Genomic DNA, 18730 nt, shown 5'->3' with positions numbered 1-18730 from the left:
CTCCCGCACGCCCTGCCCTCCGCACCTGCGCCGCGCAGTCCAGCTAGAGCCCAGCGCTGGCGAGCGGGGCCGAGTCCTGCATCCCGCGCCCCGCGCATCCCTTCACTGGCGCCACCTGGGGAGCCCGGCCCCGCCTCGCCACGTGCCCGCGGGGCTGATAAATGGCTCGGGCGCCTGCCCGCGCTCCGAGTGCTCCGCTCCCTACGGGGCTGACCTCCTATTTGTCCCCAGTGCCCCCCCCCCAACTCCTCCAACAGCGGGACCTCCGCCCATGGAGGGGGAGAAGTACCTGGAGCTCTACCTGGACCAGTGCGCCGCCCAGGTGAGCTGCAGTCCCCGAGGCACGCCCCACCTACTGCCGGGCGCCAAGGCCAGGCTGCCAGGCGTTTTGCCTTCACGACCTCTCTTTAAAACCACCTAAAGAGGTGGGTTCCGTTAAACCCCGCCTAGAAACTTCGAGAGATGAAATTACCAAGACTGCCCACCAGACCTGGACTGTGGCCGAGTGTATCCAGGGCCTGTGTTTAGCCCCCAACCTGCCATAATGACCTCCGAATCTGCATCCAAAGGTCTCTTCCCGTGTTGGGGCAAAGGTAGACTCCTATCCTGGAACCCACTGACCTGCTACCTTCTGGGATGCAAACTTTGATGCCAGAGAGAAGGCACCAGAAAGTCTCCCTGCAGGAGCTGGTGGTATGGAGTTCGCAAAATCGTGACCTGGAGGCACGTGTAACTTTTCAGCTGACTCTCCACCCCAACCCCCAACGCCAGGGTACTGAGGATTGAACTCAGGGACGCTCTGCCACTGAGCTATACTCCAGCCCTTTGTTTTTTATTTCTTGGTACTGGAGATTGAGCCCAGGGGCATTCTACCTCTGAGCTACACTACCAGGTCCTCCCCTTCTAATTTTGAGGCAGGCTCTCGATTATCCAGGCTAGCTTCCATCTTTCCTCCTGCCTCAGTCACTGGAATTACACGTGTGTACCACTACCCAGATTCTTTCAGTTACATTTTTAAGAGGCAGGGGGCCCACCTCTGTGGCCTAGTCTGGTCCTGAACTCCTGAGCTCAAGAGATTCTCACCACCATCTCCCTAGCCGGCAGAGCTACAGGCCATGCCACCATGCTGCAGTGAGTGAGTGAGTGTGTTGCTGAGGCTCAAACCCAGGAGCATTCTAACTTTGAACTACATCACCAGCCCTACTTCATTTTTTATTGGGTAATAGTCTCCCTAAATTGCTGAGAGCCTTACTAAATTGCCTAGTCTGGGTTCTGACCTGCGATCCTCCTGTCTCAGCCTCCCAAGAACCGGGGTTATAGGCATGCACCACCATGAGCGGCACCATCTCACTTTTTCCTCCTCCGTCCTTTCCTTATTTTATCTTATTTCTTTCTTGGATTGAACCCAGAGTGTCTTTTTTTTTTTTTTTCTGAACTAGGGATTGAACCCAGGGCATTCTACCTCAGAGCTACACCCCAAGCCCTATTTTGAAACAGGATCTCACCAAGTTGCACAGGGCCTCACTAAGCAGCTGAGGCTGGTCATGAACCTTTGATCCTCCTGTCTCAGCTTCCCAAGAACTGGGATTATAAGAGTGCACCTCCAAGCCCAGCAAACTCAGGGATATTCTACCTCCAAGCTATAACCCTAGCCCTATTTTATTTTGAAAGAGTGTCTCACTGAGTTGTGGAGGCTGGCCCAGAACCTGTGATTCTCCTGTCTCAGCCTCCCAAGTACTGGGACCCACCTCATTTTTCTTGGGACCACTCTGAAGAGATTGGGGGGGGGGGGACTAATTACATAATTCAGAATGAAGTAGAGATTGCAAATCTTGTTTCGAGAGAATAGCTTCAAGATTCTAAGTATTTCCTTTGAACACTTGGTTACCTCTGCCATCTGCTGGACTGGTGGTAACAGTTCAACAGGATCCAGCCAGATACTGTGTGTAGGTGGAGGACACTTTTTCATCCAGAGGAAGCAACAGGATGCATGTGGGACCATTCAGTTGTCAGAAGTAAAATCTCAGGGAGGGGGTTATCTTGTAAGCAGGGCTCCCGATCTGGAAGCTGGCCTGCGGCTTGTGCCAAGCAGGTGGCAATGCATGTGGCGAGGTTAACAGTTTCTCAATAAGAAAACTCTTGAATTTTACATCAGCTGCTTCCCTCAGGAGCACCCCTATTTCCTCCGATGCTGGGTAATGGTAATTGAGCAGCCTTTCCTGGACTGGAAATACAATACATTGATTTAAACTCTTTTGAACATTTCAATTTCAGTAACTCTTTTCCTGTTGAAAATTCATGTTTCCAAGAATGTTTTCTTATCTGTCCTTTGATTCAACTTGAGTCTTGATTAACATTCAAGACTGTACCTTAAACCTCACATATTTCTCTCTAAAATGTGAATTTAAAACTTTAAAAATTAAGTCAATTCAAGTTTATATTTAATTCAAGCAGTACAGTGAAGCTATTATCTTCAAAGTACATCACAATTGAGAGTATGTTGTTCAGTTGCATTTATTACACATTTGGATTTAGAGAGTAGCACTATCTAGGGATCTAGCTCAAATAATAAACATTTTATGATAAATGCCTCTTCTGCATTTTAAGATATACATGCTTGTGGCGCACGCTTGCAATCCCAGCATTTGGGAGGCGGAGACTGGAGGACTGTGGTTTAAGGACAGCCTCAGCTACTTAGCAAGGCCCTTCGCAACTCAGTGAGACCCTGTTTAAAAAAATAAAAAAGACAAAAAATAGGGTGGGGTGTAGCTCAGAGGTAGAATGCCCCTGGGTTCCATCCTCAGTACCACGGAAAAATAAAGATATACATTACTTTTAAGTATGCTGTAACCTGCACTATAGTGTGTGTGTGTGAACCCAGAGGCATTCTACCTCCAAGCCACATCCCCAGCCCTATTTTATATATATATATATATATATATTGTGTGTGTGTGTGTGTGTGTGTGTGTGTGTGTGTGGTACTGGGGATGGAAACCAGGGGCATTCTACCTCTGAGATACACCCCCAGCCCTATTTTATTCTTTTTATTTTGAAACAGGGTTTCACTGAGTTGCAAAGGCCCTTACTAAGTAGTAGCTGAGGCTGTCCTAGAACAGTGATCCTCCTGTCTCAGCCTCCCAAATGCTGGGATTATAAGCATGTGCCACCACACCTGGCTATTTGTTTAATTCTGGTACTAGGGATTGAACCCAGGGGCATTCTACTTCCAAGCTACCACTACCCCTGTTTTATTTTTTTAAATAAGTAAACAAGATCTTACTAAGTTGCTGAGGCTGGCTTCAAACCTATAATACTTCTGACTCAGCCCTCTGAGTACTGGGGTCACAGGCATATGCTACCATACCCAGCTTATTTATTTATTTATTTTGAAAAAGTCTAAGTTGTGAAGGGCCTAAGTTGCTGAGGCTGGTCATGAACCTGTGATCCTCCTGTGATCTCCCAAATACTGGAATTTCAAGTGTGCATCACCACACCCAGCTATAATCTTAATGGTACTTTGCAGAAAGAGGCAGGGCAAGAATAGAAGTAATCTTGAACTGCCTCTCCCACCAAACATACTGCCTGCCACAGTGGTATCCCTTTGGTGTAAACCATTGTTTGTTGTGTTTTGTCTGCTTTGGGAACTGCCTAGGATGACCTTGCGCCACCAGTGTCTCCCCTCTTCAGCCCCGTTGTGCCTTATGATGTGTACCTACCTAATCCATCCAATCCGGAGGCCACATTCAATTCACATGCAGAAGTCAGAGAAACAGCCCATGATTTCTCATCTGTGGATCTTAGCTTCCTACCAGATGAACTTGCCCAAGAAAATAAAGACCAGACTTCTATGAGAAGCAAGCATGAAGATGAAGAAAGCCAGAAAGCGCAAAGTCAACAAGGCAGGCTGCCCTTACCCAGCCAGCCGGATGTTCAGCTGGGCCTCAACAGCAGCAGTCTATCAAACTCCCGTGAACATCCGCACCCTCGTGGTGCTGATGCAGTCCCGACCTCTCCCCAGAAACCAAACTCTGCCTTGCCTCTGGCATCCATAACTCCCATGACACCAATGACTCCTGCTTCAGAATGTTCTGGAATTGTGCCTCAACTACAGTAAGTAGGTTTATTTTTTAGATTAAGTGATACTTATGAGTATGCATCTTATGTTCCTGAATCACCAACAACTAATTTCAGGGTAATAGTGTACAAAAGAGAATTTCAGATTTCACTTTTCTTTATCACTTCCTACTGGATTATAGCTTTGGACAGTCAGGTTATCTGTAAGATTGAAGCACTATTTCTTAATCTCCTAAGAGGTAGCTAAGGATTAACGGGCATATTCTTGAAGGACTTTTACTGTTTACACGAAAGCACTGTAGTTGCTGAAAATTCTGTGGTTAGGGTTGAATAAACGCAAAGGCTGTAACGATGTAAAATTGATTTGCAGCTTGATTTGAAATCATGGTGTCTATTTTGAGGCTTTTTAATAAAAAGGTTTAAACGTTAATTTTAGTCATGAAATTTCAGAAAAATCTGTTTTGCTACTTTGGGATTGTGCGCTTTCCTAGGGGCACTATGTTTCTATTTATTTCACACTAAGAATTCTCCCCCTAGGAAACTGCTAAGGTATAACTATGAGATGAGGAAAGTGTTAAGATTGTCTTTTTTATTCTTTATATCTGATATGATTTTCTAAGTTGGCTTATTTCTTCAGGAACATAGTTTCCACTGTAAACCTGGCCTGTAGGTTGGATCTAAAGAAAATAGCTTTGCATGCCAAAAATGCAGAATATAACCCAAAGGTAAGATTTCTCAGTATCTTTCAACCATTAGTTTCTCTTTGGTTTAGGATCTGTAGTAAAATGCTCTGGCAATTCAAAATTTTAACTAGTGCTTTTTAAGAGATCTCATTCTCTGTGCTAAATAGTGATTGGGTAGCTCCTAAGTAAGACTCTTATCTTTTCCTTATTTTCGGCCTGTTGGGACACTAGCTATGCTAAAATGCCATCATTTCTGGAAATACTTTTTTTTTTCCCAAGTGTTCCATCTTGCTGACTCTTGTGTATTTTCCCATTTATAGTTTCTCTTACTTGAGAAAGCTAAATTGTTCATAGTTCAAGCTTCCACTTACTACTGCAGGATTCAGGATCCACCCCCACCTCTAAGTTGAATAAAATCTATTCTTTGTGCCTTGCCGAGGGTGGGCATCCAATCTCCATGACCCATTTACTGAGTTAATCCGGTCACCACTTACTGACTTGCCCAGCTCCATACTTAGTACTAAGATGAGTTAAACCTGATTCCTACTGGGAAGAAGTTTACTGGCTGAGGTGGTAGAGGATTTATGGAGTTGGATGAAAAGTCCACATTAGTAGGAACCCAGAGACCTTGCAAACATCAACTAAATATGGATTAAGTATTTGTTTTTGCTGTTGTGGTGGTGTTGTTGCTGACATCTGAATTTAGTGCCACCTGAATATTACCCAAATGCAATATAGCTTTCCTTTATTTTATATTGCTGACTATTATAAGGACAGATACACACGATGAATTAGAATTCCTACGTCTGCAGCAATGATCACATTATTGAAAAATCAGCATCTTAAGCACATTTTATTCTCTACCACCCTCAGCCCTCCTCTCATTTCTTTAAGTGTATTTTAAACTCACAATTCCTTTAACGTGGGGAGAATGACCCAGACATTGTTTAGTTTTCTCCTCCAGTCTGGCCGTTTGCATATCCAGCCCTGCTTTTTCACTGGGCTAATGCTAACTCCTCGCACAGGCTGAGTCTCCTCTCAACTTCTGTGTACAGAGATTTGCAGCTGTCATAATGAGGATCCGAGAGCCCAGGACAACAGCCCTCATATTTAGCTCTGGGAAAATGGTCTGCACAGGAGCCAAAAGGTACGAGGAGCCATTCTTCACCTTTCTCAGATAAACAACTCACTATGTACCAGGAGGACACATAGCATTAGCTTGGAAGCACATAGTGGGCTGGGCCAGGGATGTGTCTAACTCAGCGGTAGAGTGTTTGCCTTGTACACAGGAAGCTCTGGGTTCAATTCCCAGCTCCAGGGGTAGAAAAGCACATAGTTAGAAGCAGGTTATTTTCCTTTGCCAAATAGTTAACTTCATAAAATGCTAAATTTTGAGTTAAAACACCCAGTCTTATAGCACTAAATTTTATCACACACTTTACTGACCCCTCTGTTGAACCAATGGAACTTGTGTGGGCTATTACAACCCATTTTGAAAGTACATTAAAAAATGTTGCAGTCATGAAGCATGGCTTACGCCTGGGGATGTTAACATGGGTTTTGGGTTTTTCTCATTGCAATTAAGTGGGTAGAACTATCTGAACCAGACATTTCCTGAGCGTTAGCTCAGGAGGCATCTTTTTCCTGGATCTTGCACGGAGGAAGCCCTGAGCTGATCTATGTTCTTTCACTATAAAGCTGGCAATAGAGCTGCTCTCTCCATAGGTGCTAGAAGATGAGTAGGAAGTCATTCTCCTGAGAGGTTGTGCCAATTTCTCCTCACCTACAGATGCACCCGGTGTTCATCTTATATGAACAATGGCTGTCTGTGTTCTTCTTTACATCTGCTTAATCAATGGGAAAAAGGTGTTTCAATTTGTATTTCCTTGATTTACTAGTGAGATTAAATTATTTCTTCTTTTTTTGTGTGTGTGGTACTAGGGATGGTACCCAGGGGCATTCTACCTCCGAGCTACACCCCCAGCCCTGTTTTTTATTCTTTATTTTGAAATGCGGTCTCACAAAACAGGGTCTCGCTGAGTTGCAAAGAGCCGCACTAAGTACCTGAGGCTGTCCGTGAACTGTGATCTTCCTCTGGTCTCATTCTCCCAAATGCTGGGATTACAAGTGTGCGTAACCACACCCAGCTCTAAATATTTTTTCATAAACATGCAAATTGCTTACTCTGTATTTTGCCCAATATGGAGAAATTTGCCCTTTAATAGCTTTTTGTATTTAAGCATTTATCAACTTACAATTTTCTTCAGGTTACAATTTTTCCCCCAGTAGGCAATTGAACCCAGAGTCATTCTACCTCTTTTAAATTTTTAAATTTTTTGTATTGAAACAGGGTCTCACTAGGTTGCTGAGGGCCTCACTAAGTTGCTGAGCCTGGCCTTGAACCTATGATCCTCCTGTCTCAGCCTCCAAGTATAAAGATTACAGGCATGTACCACTACACTTGGTTTCTTTTAGGAGCTTCTGACTTACAACTTAAAAATGAGATTGGGACTCACATGATTTTTCCACCAGGCATTGACCCTGTCCAGCACACTCTGCTACTCACTGTTGGGTCCTAATAGTAATATTGAAAAGAACCCAATAAAAATGGAAGCCTCAACTCTCAGGACTTCCAGTTCCCTGCCATGAATTTAGGGTTAGAGTAGGACACACACTTTAAGAACCAGCCAGGCGTGGTGGTGAAAACTTGTAATCCCAGCATTTGGGAGGTGGAGACCAGAGGATCACAGTTCGCAGACAGCCTCAACTACTGGGAGAGGCTCTTTGCAACTCAGTGACACCCTGCTTCAAAAATAAAGAGAAAGCTTGGCATGGTAGCACATGCTTGTAATCCCAGCATTTGGGAGGCTGAGATAGGAAAACTGTGGTTTGGGGACAGCCTCTGCTACTTAAGTGAGGCCCTTCGCAACTCGGTAAGACACTGTTTCAAAATAAAGAATAAAAAAATAGGGCTGGAGGTGTAGCTTGAAGGTAGAATGCCGCTGAGTTCCATCCCCAGTACCACAAAAAAAAATAAATAAACAAATAAATAAACAAATAAATAAACTAAAAAATAGGGCCAGGGGTGTAACTCAGAGGTACAATGCCCCTGAGTTCCATCCCCAGTACCACAAAAATAAAATAAGACAGCCACAAAGCTGGATAGGTTTCTTTTTCGTGTTGGGTGTGAGTTGAATGGCAATTGTTCAGCAGATTCAGAGGTACTTTAACTTTTTTTCAACAATTTGTTTCATAAAGATGGAAGTCTACACCACTCGATCAGTACGTATATTTTTCTTCCTCCAATTCATTTTGCTTATGCATTTGTACTTAATTTTGTTGTAACTCATACATAAGTGGCACACACTAAATTTTACTTAGTTTGATGGGTCTTGAACTTGGTGAGCATCCGAAGCTCCTGGAGGACTTGTCAACACGCATCTGCCGGCCCCGCCCAGAGTGTCTGCATGTCTGAGGGACCTGCGACTTGGCTTTTTCTGCAAGTCTTCAGGTGTTGCTGTTAGAGAACACTGAGAACCAGGGGAATAGTGAATCCCATTAAATAACATTTAACATCAGTAAAAGGAAAAGAACCATATATGTGGCAGTTGACAAATGAAGACAAAATCTGTGTATGGCTCAGTTTAGCAACTGTCCATTGTATTGGACCTCGGCTAAGATGCTAGGGGCGGAAGTATGGGAGGCGGGACCTTGTCAAGGAGCCTACAACAGTTACACAGCATGCACCGAGGGATAATATGGACCAAATAGTAGAAACATAGCACCATGAAGGGGGTGTGCTGGTGGAGACTGCGCTAATTGCATTTGGCCCTCTCCAGTGAAGAGCAGTCTCGACTTGCGGCAAGAAAGTATGCACGTGTGGTGCAGAAGCTTGGCTTCCCTGCCAGATTCCTCGATTTTAAGATTCAGAACATGGTTGGAACCTGTGACGTGAGATTCTCCATCAGGCTGGAGGGTTTGGTGCTAACCCATCAGCAGTTCAGTAGGTATGATGGCTGTCAACTTTAATTTTGCATTTACTAAGGTCCTGAAGTTATATTATGGGATGCCTATATAAGGCATCTCTCAGAGAAAGTTATGACGTACTAAAAGTAAATAGGGTGGCTTAGTCAGTGAGAGGGTTAAGATGCTGTACCCGGGTCCCCATAGGCTACTGAATGGGCCCAGTGGGGTGTGTGTGTGTGTGTGTGATGCTGAGGATTGAACCAAGGGGCATTCTACCTCCAAGCTATACCCTCAACCAATCTTTCTTTCTTCCCTTCTTTCTTTCTTGTACCAGGGATGGAACCCAGGGGTATTCTACCTCCAAGCTATACTCCAGCCCTATTTTTAATTAAAAAAAAAATTTTTTTTTGCGGGTCTGGGGATGGAACCCAGAGGCATTTGACCTCCGAGCTATACTCCCTGCCCAATTTTTTATTCTTTATTTTGAAACCGGGTCTCAATGAGTTGCAGAGAGCCTCACTAAGTAGCTGAGGCTGTCCGTGAACCGCGATCCTCCAGTCTCAGCCTCCCAAATGCTGGGATTACAAGCGTGCGCCACCACGCCCAGCTAATTTTTTATTTTGAAACAGGGTCTCACTGAGTTGTGGAGTGCCTCAATAAGTAAGAGGCACTTACTTTAATAAGAGGCTGGCTGTATTTTTTATTTTGAAGCAGGGTCTTGCTAAGTTGCTGAGGCTATCCTCAAACGTGCGATCCTCCTATTTCAGCTTTCCAAGTACTGGTAATACAGGTGGGCCCAGTGTTTGGAAACAGTGGTCCTCACTTAACTGTAGCATGATCACCTGGATGGCTCACTGGAACCCACAGTCCCGGCTGGGCTGCATCATCAGAGACCTGGCTTGTATATTTGGTCCTAAAAAGCTCACGGGTGATGCCATGCTGCTGGCCAGAGGCCCAAGCGTTAAGCCCCATGGCTTACAGACTTATAAAACAGACACACACGGCTTTGGTCATGACAATGGCAAGAAGCAAAGGGGAAAATATGTTTTAAAAAAGTCAGGGGCATGAGAGACAGGTTAGGCAATAGCAAGGGCTGACAGCTGGCAAGGGGGAAAGGGTTGGAGAGGAGATGGAAACAGAATGGCTGCGGCATCATCTGTGAACGTGGCCCTGTCTAGTCCTATTTTGCTTGGGTGGCTCTCTTTGTGAGCTTGGCTGTATCCTCCATCATGGTGGTGTCCTTGGTATATTAATCCCCACAGCTTGGAAACAGGGTCTCTTGAGCCAGAGAGGCTGGCTTGGAACCTGGGTGATCCTCCTGTCTCCGCCTCCCAAGCAGCACCACGCCCAGCCATTAAGCTGAGCATTTTAGAACCAAGATTTTAAAAGCAAATACAGTTAGCCATCATTTACATACCAATGCCTTTTGTTTTCTCTTTGTCTGAGAGTTTTAAGGTTCAGTTGAAAGACCAAATGGAAAATTTCCTTCTGTCTCCCCAGCCTTCTTTTTCTTGGCCTGAACCTTGGCGTTCCTGGGGGCTTTAAGAGACTCCAGCTAGTATGGTGGTCTCTCAAATGTTGGGAATAGTGGATAGAAATCTTCACAGGCTTTCTATAGTAAGGCAGAGCAATGTCTCAGGGAGAAAGGTTCACCCACAGTGACCTCCATATCCTTCAGGGGTGTCAGTCACCTCACCATTATGATGTACCTTTCTGGTACTAAGAGATTTCACTTTGGTTGTTATGAATTTTATTCAATACAGAACTGAATGGGGCTTTTCTAATGTGGTCTGGATTTGCCCTTTAAAAGTAAAGATTCAAGTGTATTACATTGATCTGTGATTTCTTTCCTTCTCCACTAACCATTGCTTTGTGGATAGCTTTATTTCATCAGCCTCCTCTTACCTCCTGACTTCCTTTGGGGAGGGCCTCATCTAGGAATCTGTCCTTTTTTCTAGGCTGGAGGTAGAAAAGTGGTTCTTTGGCAGGGGTGGGAGTGGGGGTGGGGGAGTATCTGGTGGCATTCTATCTCTGGGCTATACCCCCAGCCCTTTTTATTCTAAAACTGCTGAGGCTGACCTCAAACCTGTGATTCTCATGTCTCACCCTCCTAAGTACTAGAAATACAGGTATGGAGAAATGGAAAACACAAGCCCATGGAGAAATGGTTCTTAAACCCTGTCATTCTTTGTGTCATGGAGAAGCCAGATTACGTTTAGTAGTAAATATGAATGAGTTCTTATTCATAGGAACAAGTTCTGAATTGTACAAACTTTGGACAGTAGTTGTCTAAAGACAAATAGTTGTAATCTGCTAAAAGTACAAAATGTGCTTAATGATTGGGAACTTAGAAAATCAAGAAAAATATCCTTAAGTACTGTATTGGCAGGCTTTTGTTGAAAGATGGAGAACATTTAATAAGATCTTAATACGTTAAATCTGATGCCCCAGGTTACCTCAATTTCCTTAGAATCTACACTCAGGGGTGGAAACATAGGTGAGTAACAGTGCCTGCCTAGCACATTCAAGGCCCTGGGTTTGATACCCAGCACTTCCATAAGAAATAAAAAAAAACTTTCTACTTTTATCAAGATAACTAAAACTTGGGGGGGGTGTTAAAATAACACTTATTTATAATTGTTTTGATATGCAGCTTTAGTACATTGGGTCATGAATGTTTTGGAAAAGCAGATAAGAGTGCTATTTTTAATTTTCCTTTTGTGTATTAACAGTTATGAACCTGAACTGTTTCCTGGCCTTATTTATAGAATGGTAAAACCACGAATTGTGTTGCTTATCTTTGTATCTGGAAAAGTTGTGTTGACAGGTAAGTTCTAAGATTACTTTCCACTTTCATAAAAGTTAATAGTTATGTGATTTTCCTTCTTAGTTTTGTCCACTAGTATAACATAATTCTTATTAAAGAATACTGGGGAAATGAGATGTAGAAAGGAATACAACATCACCCCTATGTCCCAATTCCTAAAACAATGACTCTTTCATGTTTTATGTCAATTTTGAGATTTATATTCATCTTTACATCCTGCCTTTTTATTAACCATTATGATATTTACAGTATGATCCATTGTTACATACTTATGAAGATTTTTAATAGCTGCACAATGTTCTAAGACACGGGGGTCTTATTCTGTAGAGGATCAAACACTAAATATTCCTAGAACTTTTGTTCTAGAGGTCATAGGGTCTCTAGAACTACTGAAGTCTATCATTGTAGTGCAAAAGCAGCTATGAATGTTACATAGCAAAATGGGCTCTGAAATGTAAATTTCATATAATTTGTGTCATGTATTAGTGTTCTTTGTTATTATTCCCACAACCACGTGTGTGTGTGTGTGTACGTGCGTGCAGGCATGGGTGAGTGTGCCTCATGCATGCTAGACAAGTATTCCACCACTGGTCTACACCCCCAGCCCTTTTTGAGATAGGGACTTGCTATAAGTTGCCCAGGTTTGGCCTTAAACTTGTAATCTTAATTACAAGAGTAGCTATGATTACAGGTATGTAAGACCATGCCTAACTTCCCCAACCACTTAAAAACATAAAATCATTGCTGCCTCTCAGATGACAAAAACAGCAAGTTGGCTTTGGCCAGTAGGCCTATACTTCCATCCCTATTCTAATAAGTTAGTGACCAAACTTATTCTGTCATTGTCAAATAATTAAATGTTCCTTTTTCTCTTTTGTGGTACTGGGAACTGAACTCAGGGGCATTCTACCTCAGAACTACACCTACTATCTTTTCTTTTTTTTTAAATTTAAAAATGAGGGTTTGCTAAGTTGCTGGGAGCTTCACTAAGTTGCTGTGGCTGCCTTTGATTCTGCAATCCTCCTGTCTTGGTGTCCTAAGAACTGAGATAACAGGTGTGCACCACCATGTCTGGCTGAAACATTCCTGTTACTTATAAATGGCACAAACAGAAGGCTGGGCCTGGTGGCGCATACTTGTAATCCTAGCATTCAGAAGGCTGAGACCAGATTATCCTGGTTCATGGATGGCCTCAGCTACTTAGGGAGGCCCTTCACAACTCAATAAGACACTGTTGAAAAAAAAAAAAAACCAAAAACTAAAAAATAGGGCTGAGGTATAGCTCAGAGGTACAATACCCCTGGGTTCCATCCTCAGTACTGCAAAACAAACAAAAACAAATGGCACAAACATTTGGTTACTATTATGTGTACAGAATTATTTTGTTGTTTTTTTGTGGTGCTGGGGATTGAACCCAGGGGCATTCTACCTCTGAGCTACATACACCCTCAGCCAATCTTCTTATTCTTTATTTTGAAACAGGGTCTCACTAAGTAGCTGAGGCTGGCTGCAAACCCAGATCCTCCAGTCTCAACCTCCCAAGTACTGGGATTACAAGCATGTACCACCATGCCGTTCGTACAAAATTATTAATGTGGACACTCTAAAATGGAACTTTTGTTTAAGGATATGACTATTTCCAAGGTTCTTAGTGTAAATTGCCAAATTCTTAAGGGTAAATATGATACAGTATTAAAATATCATACATTTATTTAGGCTATATATCTAAAAAGCTTCAGCAGCATGAAAAAGCAAAATAATACTTATATAAGTGAAAATGATTTCACTGCTTTATCACTTTTAACATACCAACCAGCATTTTATTTCTTATAGTGTTTATATAACATCCCTTTGACTACTAAATTATTATTTTTTTCCTAAGGATTTGTATGAGTTAACCATAATCTTAAAGACAATTATTATGAGCTGGGCATGGTGGTGCACAACTCAGTACTGGAGAGGCTGACACAGAAGGATTGCAGGTTTGAGGACAGCCTCAGCAACTTAGAAAGACCCTGTTTGAAAATAAAAAGGTATTAAGGTATATCTCCGAAGTAGAATGTCCCTGGGTTCAATCTCCAATACCAAAGCAAAAAGATAATTATTCTCTGCTATATTTGTGACTTTTTCCAGTTGGATTATTTTTATATAAAGAGGATTTTTAAAAATTAAGGGAGGCCAGGCGTGGTGGCACACGCTTGTAATCCCTGCGCTTGGGAGGCAGAGACAGGATCGCGCAGGTTCGAAGCCAGCCGCACTGGCTTAAGAGACCCTGTTTCCAAAAATAAAAAAGTATAAAATAGGTCTGGGAGTATAGCCCGGAGGTAGAAGGGCTTCCAGGAACCCCAGTATCACAAATAATAATAATAATAATAATAATAATAATAATAATAATAATAACAACAACAATAATTTATTATTAAGGGAAATGGCTGAGACTTTTTCCCATGTCATTCTATTAAAATTTTGTATTTTTAATACAAAATTTTATCTGAGTTTTTACATATTTTACTCCTTCCTCCCAAACATGAATGTCGTTTATATGACGTGAGCCCATTTATCTCCATATCCACTGCCTGGTTTGATGTCTAAGCATAAGTCTGTTCCCCAGAACCATGCTACTGAACCCTATCAGATTTCCCCTCCTACGGCTTTAATTCTTGTGTCAGAGGATGTGTACTGAGGATGTGTCCATCCTCAGTACTGCAAAAGCTAATGTCATATAAACATTTGCTTATTTTTATGTGTACAGAATTATTTTTTGTGGTGCTGGGGATTGAACCCAGGGGCATTCTACCTCTGAGCTACACCCCCAGCCAAACTTTTTATTCTTTTTTCTTTTTTTTGTGGTAGTGGGGTGGAACCCAGGGTCTTTTCTACCTCTGGGCTATACTCCCAGACCTATTTTATACTTTATTTGGAAACAGGGTCTCACTAAGTTGCTGAGAGCCTAACTAAGTAGCTGAGGCTGGCTTTGAACCTGTGTGATCCTCCTGTCTCAGCCTCCCATGCGCGAGGATTACAAGCGTGCGCCACTACACCCGGCTTATTCTTTATTTTGAAACAGGGTCTCACTAAGTTGCAAAGGGCCTCACTAAGTAGCTGAGGCTGGCTTCGAACCTGTGCGATCCTCCTGTCTCAGCCTCCCAAGCGCTGGGATTACAAGTGTGAGCCACCACGTCCGGTTGAACTCTTAACTTTTTTTAAGCAAATGCAGTGACAAACTTGTCTTCTATGTATTTGTATTTCATTCTAGCACCTTCCTGGGGGTGGTATCATCCACTTTGAGAACCTATAGCCTAGAGCTATGATGTTTAGGTTAATTTTTCCTCAATCTTAGAGACATACTCCTTACTCCGTAATCTTAGGTACCTTGACTCTTCTCACTTGCAAAGGGATTAAAAACACAAGGTCCCAATTTGGGGAAAGTATCAGGGGGAAGCGGACCAAGGTGGTCTCTTTCCAGATCTGTATCTAAACAGAAGTTGGGGTACTTGGGTAGGGTGTCCAGTGGAGTCCTCAAGAGTCATATGTGGTTTTGGGCACCATAACAAGGCCAGGGCACTGTGGAGATATGTTGAAAACAAGGTCCCAACACAGACCAGTAAATTTTGCTTGGAAAATGGCCAATTTGAAGTTACAATGTCACTTTTAGAAAAGAATGAGTCCCAGCCCTTGCCTATTAAGAGCTGTAGAACACCCAGGGACATGGTACACATGTATGGTAACTTGGAACCATTGTACCATTCCATTTGCAGGAATTTAGAAATAACCTACTGCCAGGCATGGTGGTGCACACATGTAATCCCAGTAATTTGGGAGGTTGAATCAGGAGGATTACAGGTTTGAAGCTAGCCTCAGCAACTTAGTCTCTCAGGAACTTAGCAAAACTGTTTCCAAGTAAGAAATAAAATAGGTCTGGGGTGTAGCCCAGAGCTAGAAGGGCCCTGGGTCTCAGTCCCAGTAACACACACACACACACACACACACACACACACACACACACACACACACTTACCCATGTAGAATTTTTACTCTCTTGATCTGCCAAACCATAGCGACCATGTACAAGGCTACATGTGAATGTTCTAATAGGCGAGCTGAGGACAGAGGCCCTGCTATCCTTGGTCATGGTTCTTGCAGCAGGCAGCGATGGGGCCTGTTGCTGTGAGGTAACCCACAGACGCGCCAGGCTCCAAAGTGCCAAAGAGGTTGCTCTATTCTTCATTTGTATGAAGAATAAATTATCATACGATAAGCCATCGGTACTTGGGCCAGCCATCCCAAATTCCCTAATCCTACAGTATATTCAAGGACAATCAAAAGGGTTAGGTTTTACAAAATGTTAATGGCTTACAAATGACTTCCGACAAACAGTAACTCAATAGCCCTCATCACGACACTGAGAAGGTCCTTCTTTCATAGGTGAGGGAGACTGAACCTCAGAGGTTAGGTCATTTGCTTAACTCAGTGCTGGCCAGCGGTAGAGCTGGCATATGAGCCCTCGTTTGATTTTAAAGCTCATCCTTTCTCCAGTGCACCATGCCAGAGAAATCCCACCTTAGTCCCCAAGGCTAGGAATGGTGTTTACTCCCCAACGTGTCGGCCATTGCAGTCTTATTTATTGCTTCTCAACTCACTGTTTGGCTTCTATAAAACTAACCTCTTGAGAAACAAAAACTTTGGTGCTATAACTAAAATCTATTTTTCCTACCCCCAAAGGTATAGAGTTTTTGTTTTTGTTTTTATTTGGTGGGGCTAGGGATGGAACCCAGAGGCATTTGATCTCTGAGCTACAGCTCCTGCCCTATTTTTTATTCTTTATTTTGAAACAGGGTCTCGCTGAGTTGCAGAGGGCCTCACTAAGTAGCTGAGGCTGTCCACGAACCACGATCCTCCAGTCTCAACCTTCCGAATGCTGGGATTACAAGCGTGCGCCACCATGCCCGGCTTATAGAGTTTTTTTTTTTTTATTATGATCTCACCATTCTCCCCACCCTAGATCTTTTAGGGTAGAGACCCACAAATAGTAAACTTCTTGGCAATAGTTTGTTGCCATTACCGCTTTTAAAAAGAAATTAAGTTTATAAAGGCGTCTTCCTTGATTCTTTCATTTTAATTGAGGTGGAAGCAACCTGTAATCCCATTACTTGGAAGTTTGAGAGGGAACAGAGCAGGGCTCTCAGCCACTTAGACTTTTTTTCAAGAACAAAAAATGGCTGGGGGTGTGTAGCTTGGAGGAAGAATGCCCCTGGGCTCAGTTCCCAGTAACACACATACACACAATTGAGGTGGAATTCACACAAGTGTCCATTTTAAGGTGAACAGTTCAGTAACATTTAGTATATTCACATAGTTGTGAATTATGAATATACCACTACCTCTATCTAGTGTTTTTTGTGATATTGGAGATTGAACCCAGGGGCATTACATCCCCAGCCCCCCTCCCTCTTAAAATTGTTTTGAGACGAGCTCTCACTAAGTTGCTGAGGCTGGCCTTGAACGTTTATGTTTTTATTCTTGTAACTCTTAGGCAGTGATGTTATAAAAATCCCAGAAAGACAAAACTAATGCTGGTACACATTTTCCCTCTAATGATCCTTTTCCATACAACCAAACTTACGCTCCAGCTCCACTTTGTCTGCACCTGTTGGTCAATGTTAGGGCACCGTGATGTAACTAAAGATGAGTGGATGAAGGGAAGTACCTTTTGCTGGTAGCCAAGTGCCCAAAGGTGCTGACGATGTCCTCTAGGGCCATTTTCCTGGCAAACACAACACTCCACACTTAACCACTGTGGCTAAGTGCAAAGCCCACATGGTAGGAGTACTACAAAACCCTCTGCTCTAGGGATGTTCTTTGTGGGAATACAGCTATTATAGCCAAATTCTTTTCTTTACCAGGAATAAATGCTATTTCTCGGGTACAGTTAAAGAGATTTCCAGCATATTAAAAATAATTGGAGCCAGGTGTGTAGCGCACACTTGTAATCCAGCAATCGGGAGGCTGAGACCAGAGGATCGTGGCTCACGGACAGCCTCAGCTGCTTAGTGAGGCCCTTTGCAACTCAAACTCTGTAAAAATAAAGAATAAAAAATAGGGCTGGGGTGTCGCTTGAAGGTAGAATGACCCTGGGTTCCGTCCCAGTAAAAAAACTGAAACATTTAAATTTTAGTGTTAAGAAAATTTGGTATTTATAGATTATATAAACTTGAATTTCTTTATAGGTGCCAAAGAACGTTCTGAGATCTATGAAGCATTTGAAAACATCTATCCTATTCTAAAAGGTTTTAAAAAAGCTTGAGTATATCATTCAACATTACACTGGTTTGAATGTGCAGAAACCCAGCAAAGAAACAGCTGGATTCTTCTACCTTTAATTGTAGACGTTCAAATACATTTTGAATTGACTTATTACAGTGATTCTATGTAACTATGCCTAAGAAATGAAGAAAATTTCTTATTCAAATTGACTCTTGTAACATTATTCTAGAAATTGAATAAGCAAACTTATTTCTGATTTTGAAAAACTTAGGGCCTTGTTAGAATGCTTTTGTGGTATTAAAATTCAGTGCTCTGCTCAGTACATTAACATGTGCTCACTGAAAATATATAGAAATTTAAAGTGACTGCATAAAGTAGATATTATCCATAATATCACCTAGCAGCAAAACATTAGTTTTGCTTTTTTCAAATATCGCAGAGATGATCCTGACCATTAGGTAAAGGCACTGTGAAGGACCCTGTGTGAATGCAAATGAAACATAAAGCTGAAACTGTAAAAGAAACCAAAAAAGCCCTTTGGTTTGAAATGATCAGAAAATATTATTTCCCACTTAAAACTCTTTAAAGAACCATTTAGGTCCAGGGTAAGCTATTCTGAAAACAAATACAGAGGAATTTTAGTTTTTGCTTACTTTTAGAATCCTATGTGAAGCTGGGCGTGGTGGCGCACGCTTGTAATCCCAGCACGCGGGAGGCTGAGACTGGAGGATCGCGGTTCGCGGACAGCCTCAGCTACTTAGTGAGGCCCTCTGCAACTCAGTGAGACCTGGTTTCAAAATAAAAGAATCAAAATTAGGGGAGGGGGTGTAGCTCGGAGGTCGAATGCCCCTGGGTTCCATCCCCAGACCTGGAAAAAAAAAAAAAAGAATCCTATGTGATTGTACTTAAATAGACT

At 42.7% G+C, this 18730-nt stretch overlaps 1 protein-coding gene across 1 annotated transcript; it reads left to right on the top strand.

The window, feature by feature from the left end:
- Positions 1–271: 271 nt before the first annotated feature.
- On the top strand, positions 272–17854 carry TBPL2 (TATA-box binding protein like 2; the record flags this gene model as incomplete). The annotated part of the gene is made up of 7 exons (XM_080708239.1): positions 272–322; positions 3653–4110; positions 4712–4799; positions 5813–5904; positions 8597–8764; positions 11456–11550; positions 17778–17854. 7 exons carry the CDS (start codon positions 272–274, stop codon positions 17852–17854), a joined length of 1029 nt encoding a protein of 342 aa, XP_080564365.1.
- Positions 17855–18730: the final 876 nt, after the last annotated feature.

This window comes from Muscardinus avellanarius (assembly GCF_963383645.1).
Source record: "Muscardinus avellanarius genome assembly, chromosome: 12".
NCBI classification, from domain to species: Eukaryota; Metazoa; Chordata; class Mammalia; order Rodentia; family Gliridae; genus Muscardinus; species Muscardinus avellanarius.
Note: the sequence above shows the minus strand (reverse complement) of the source record. Positions and strands in the feature narration are given on the sequence as shown.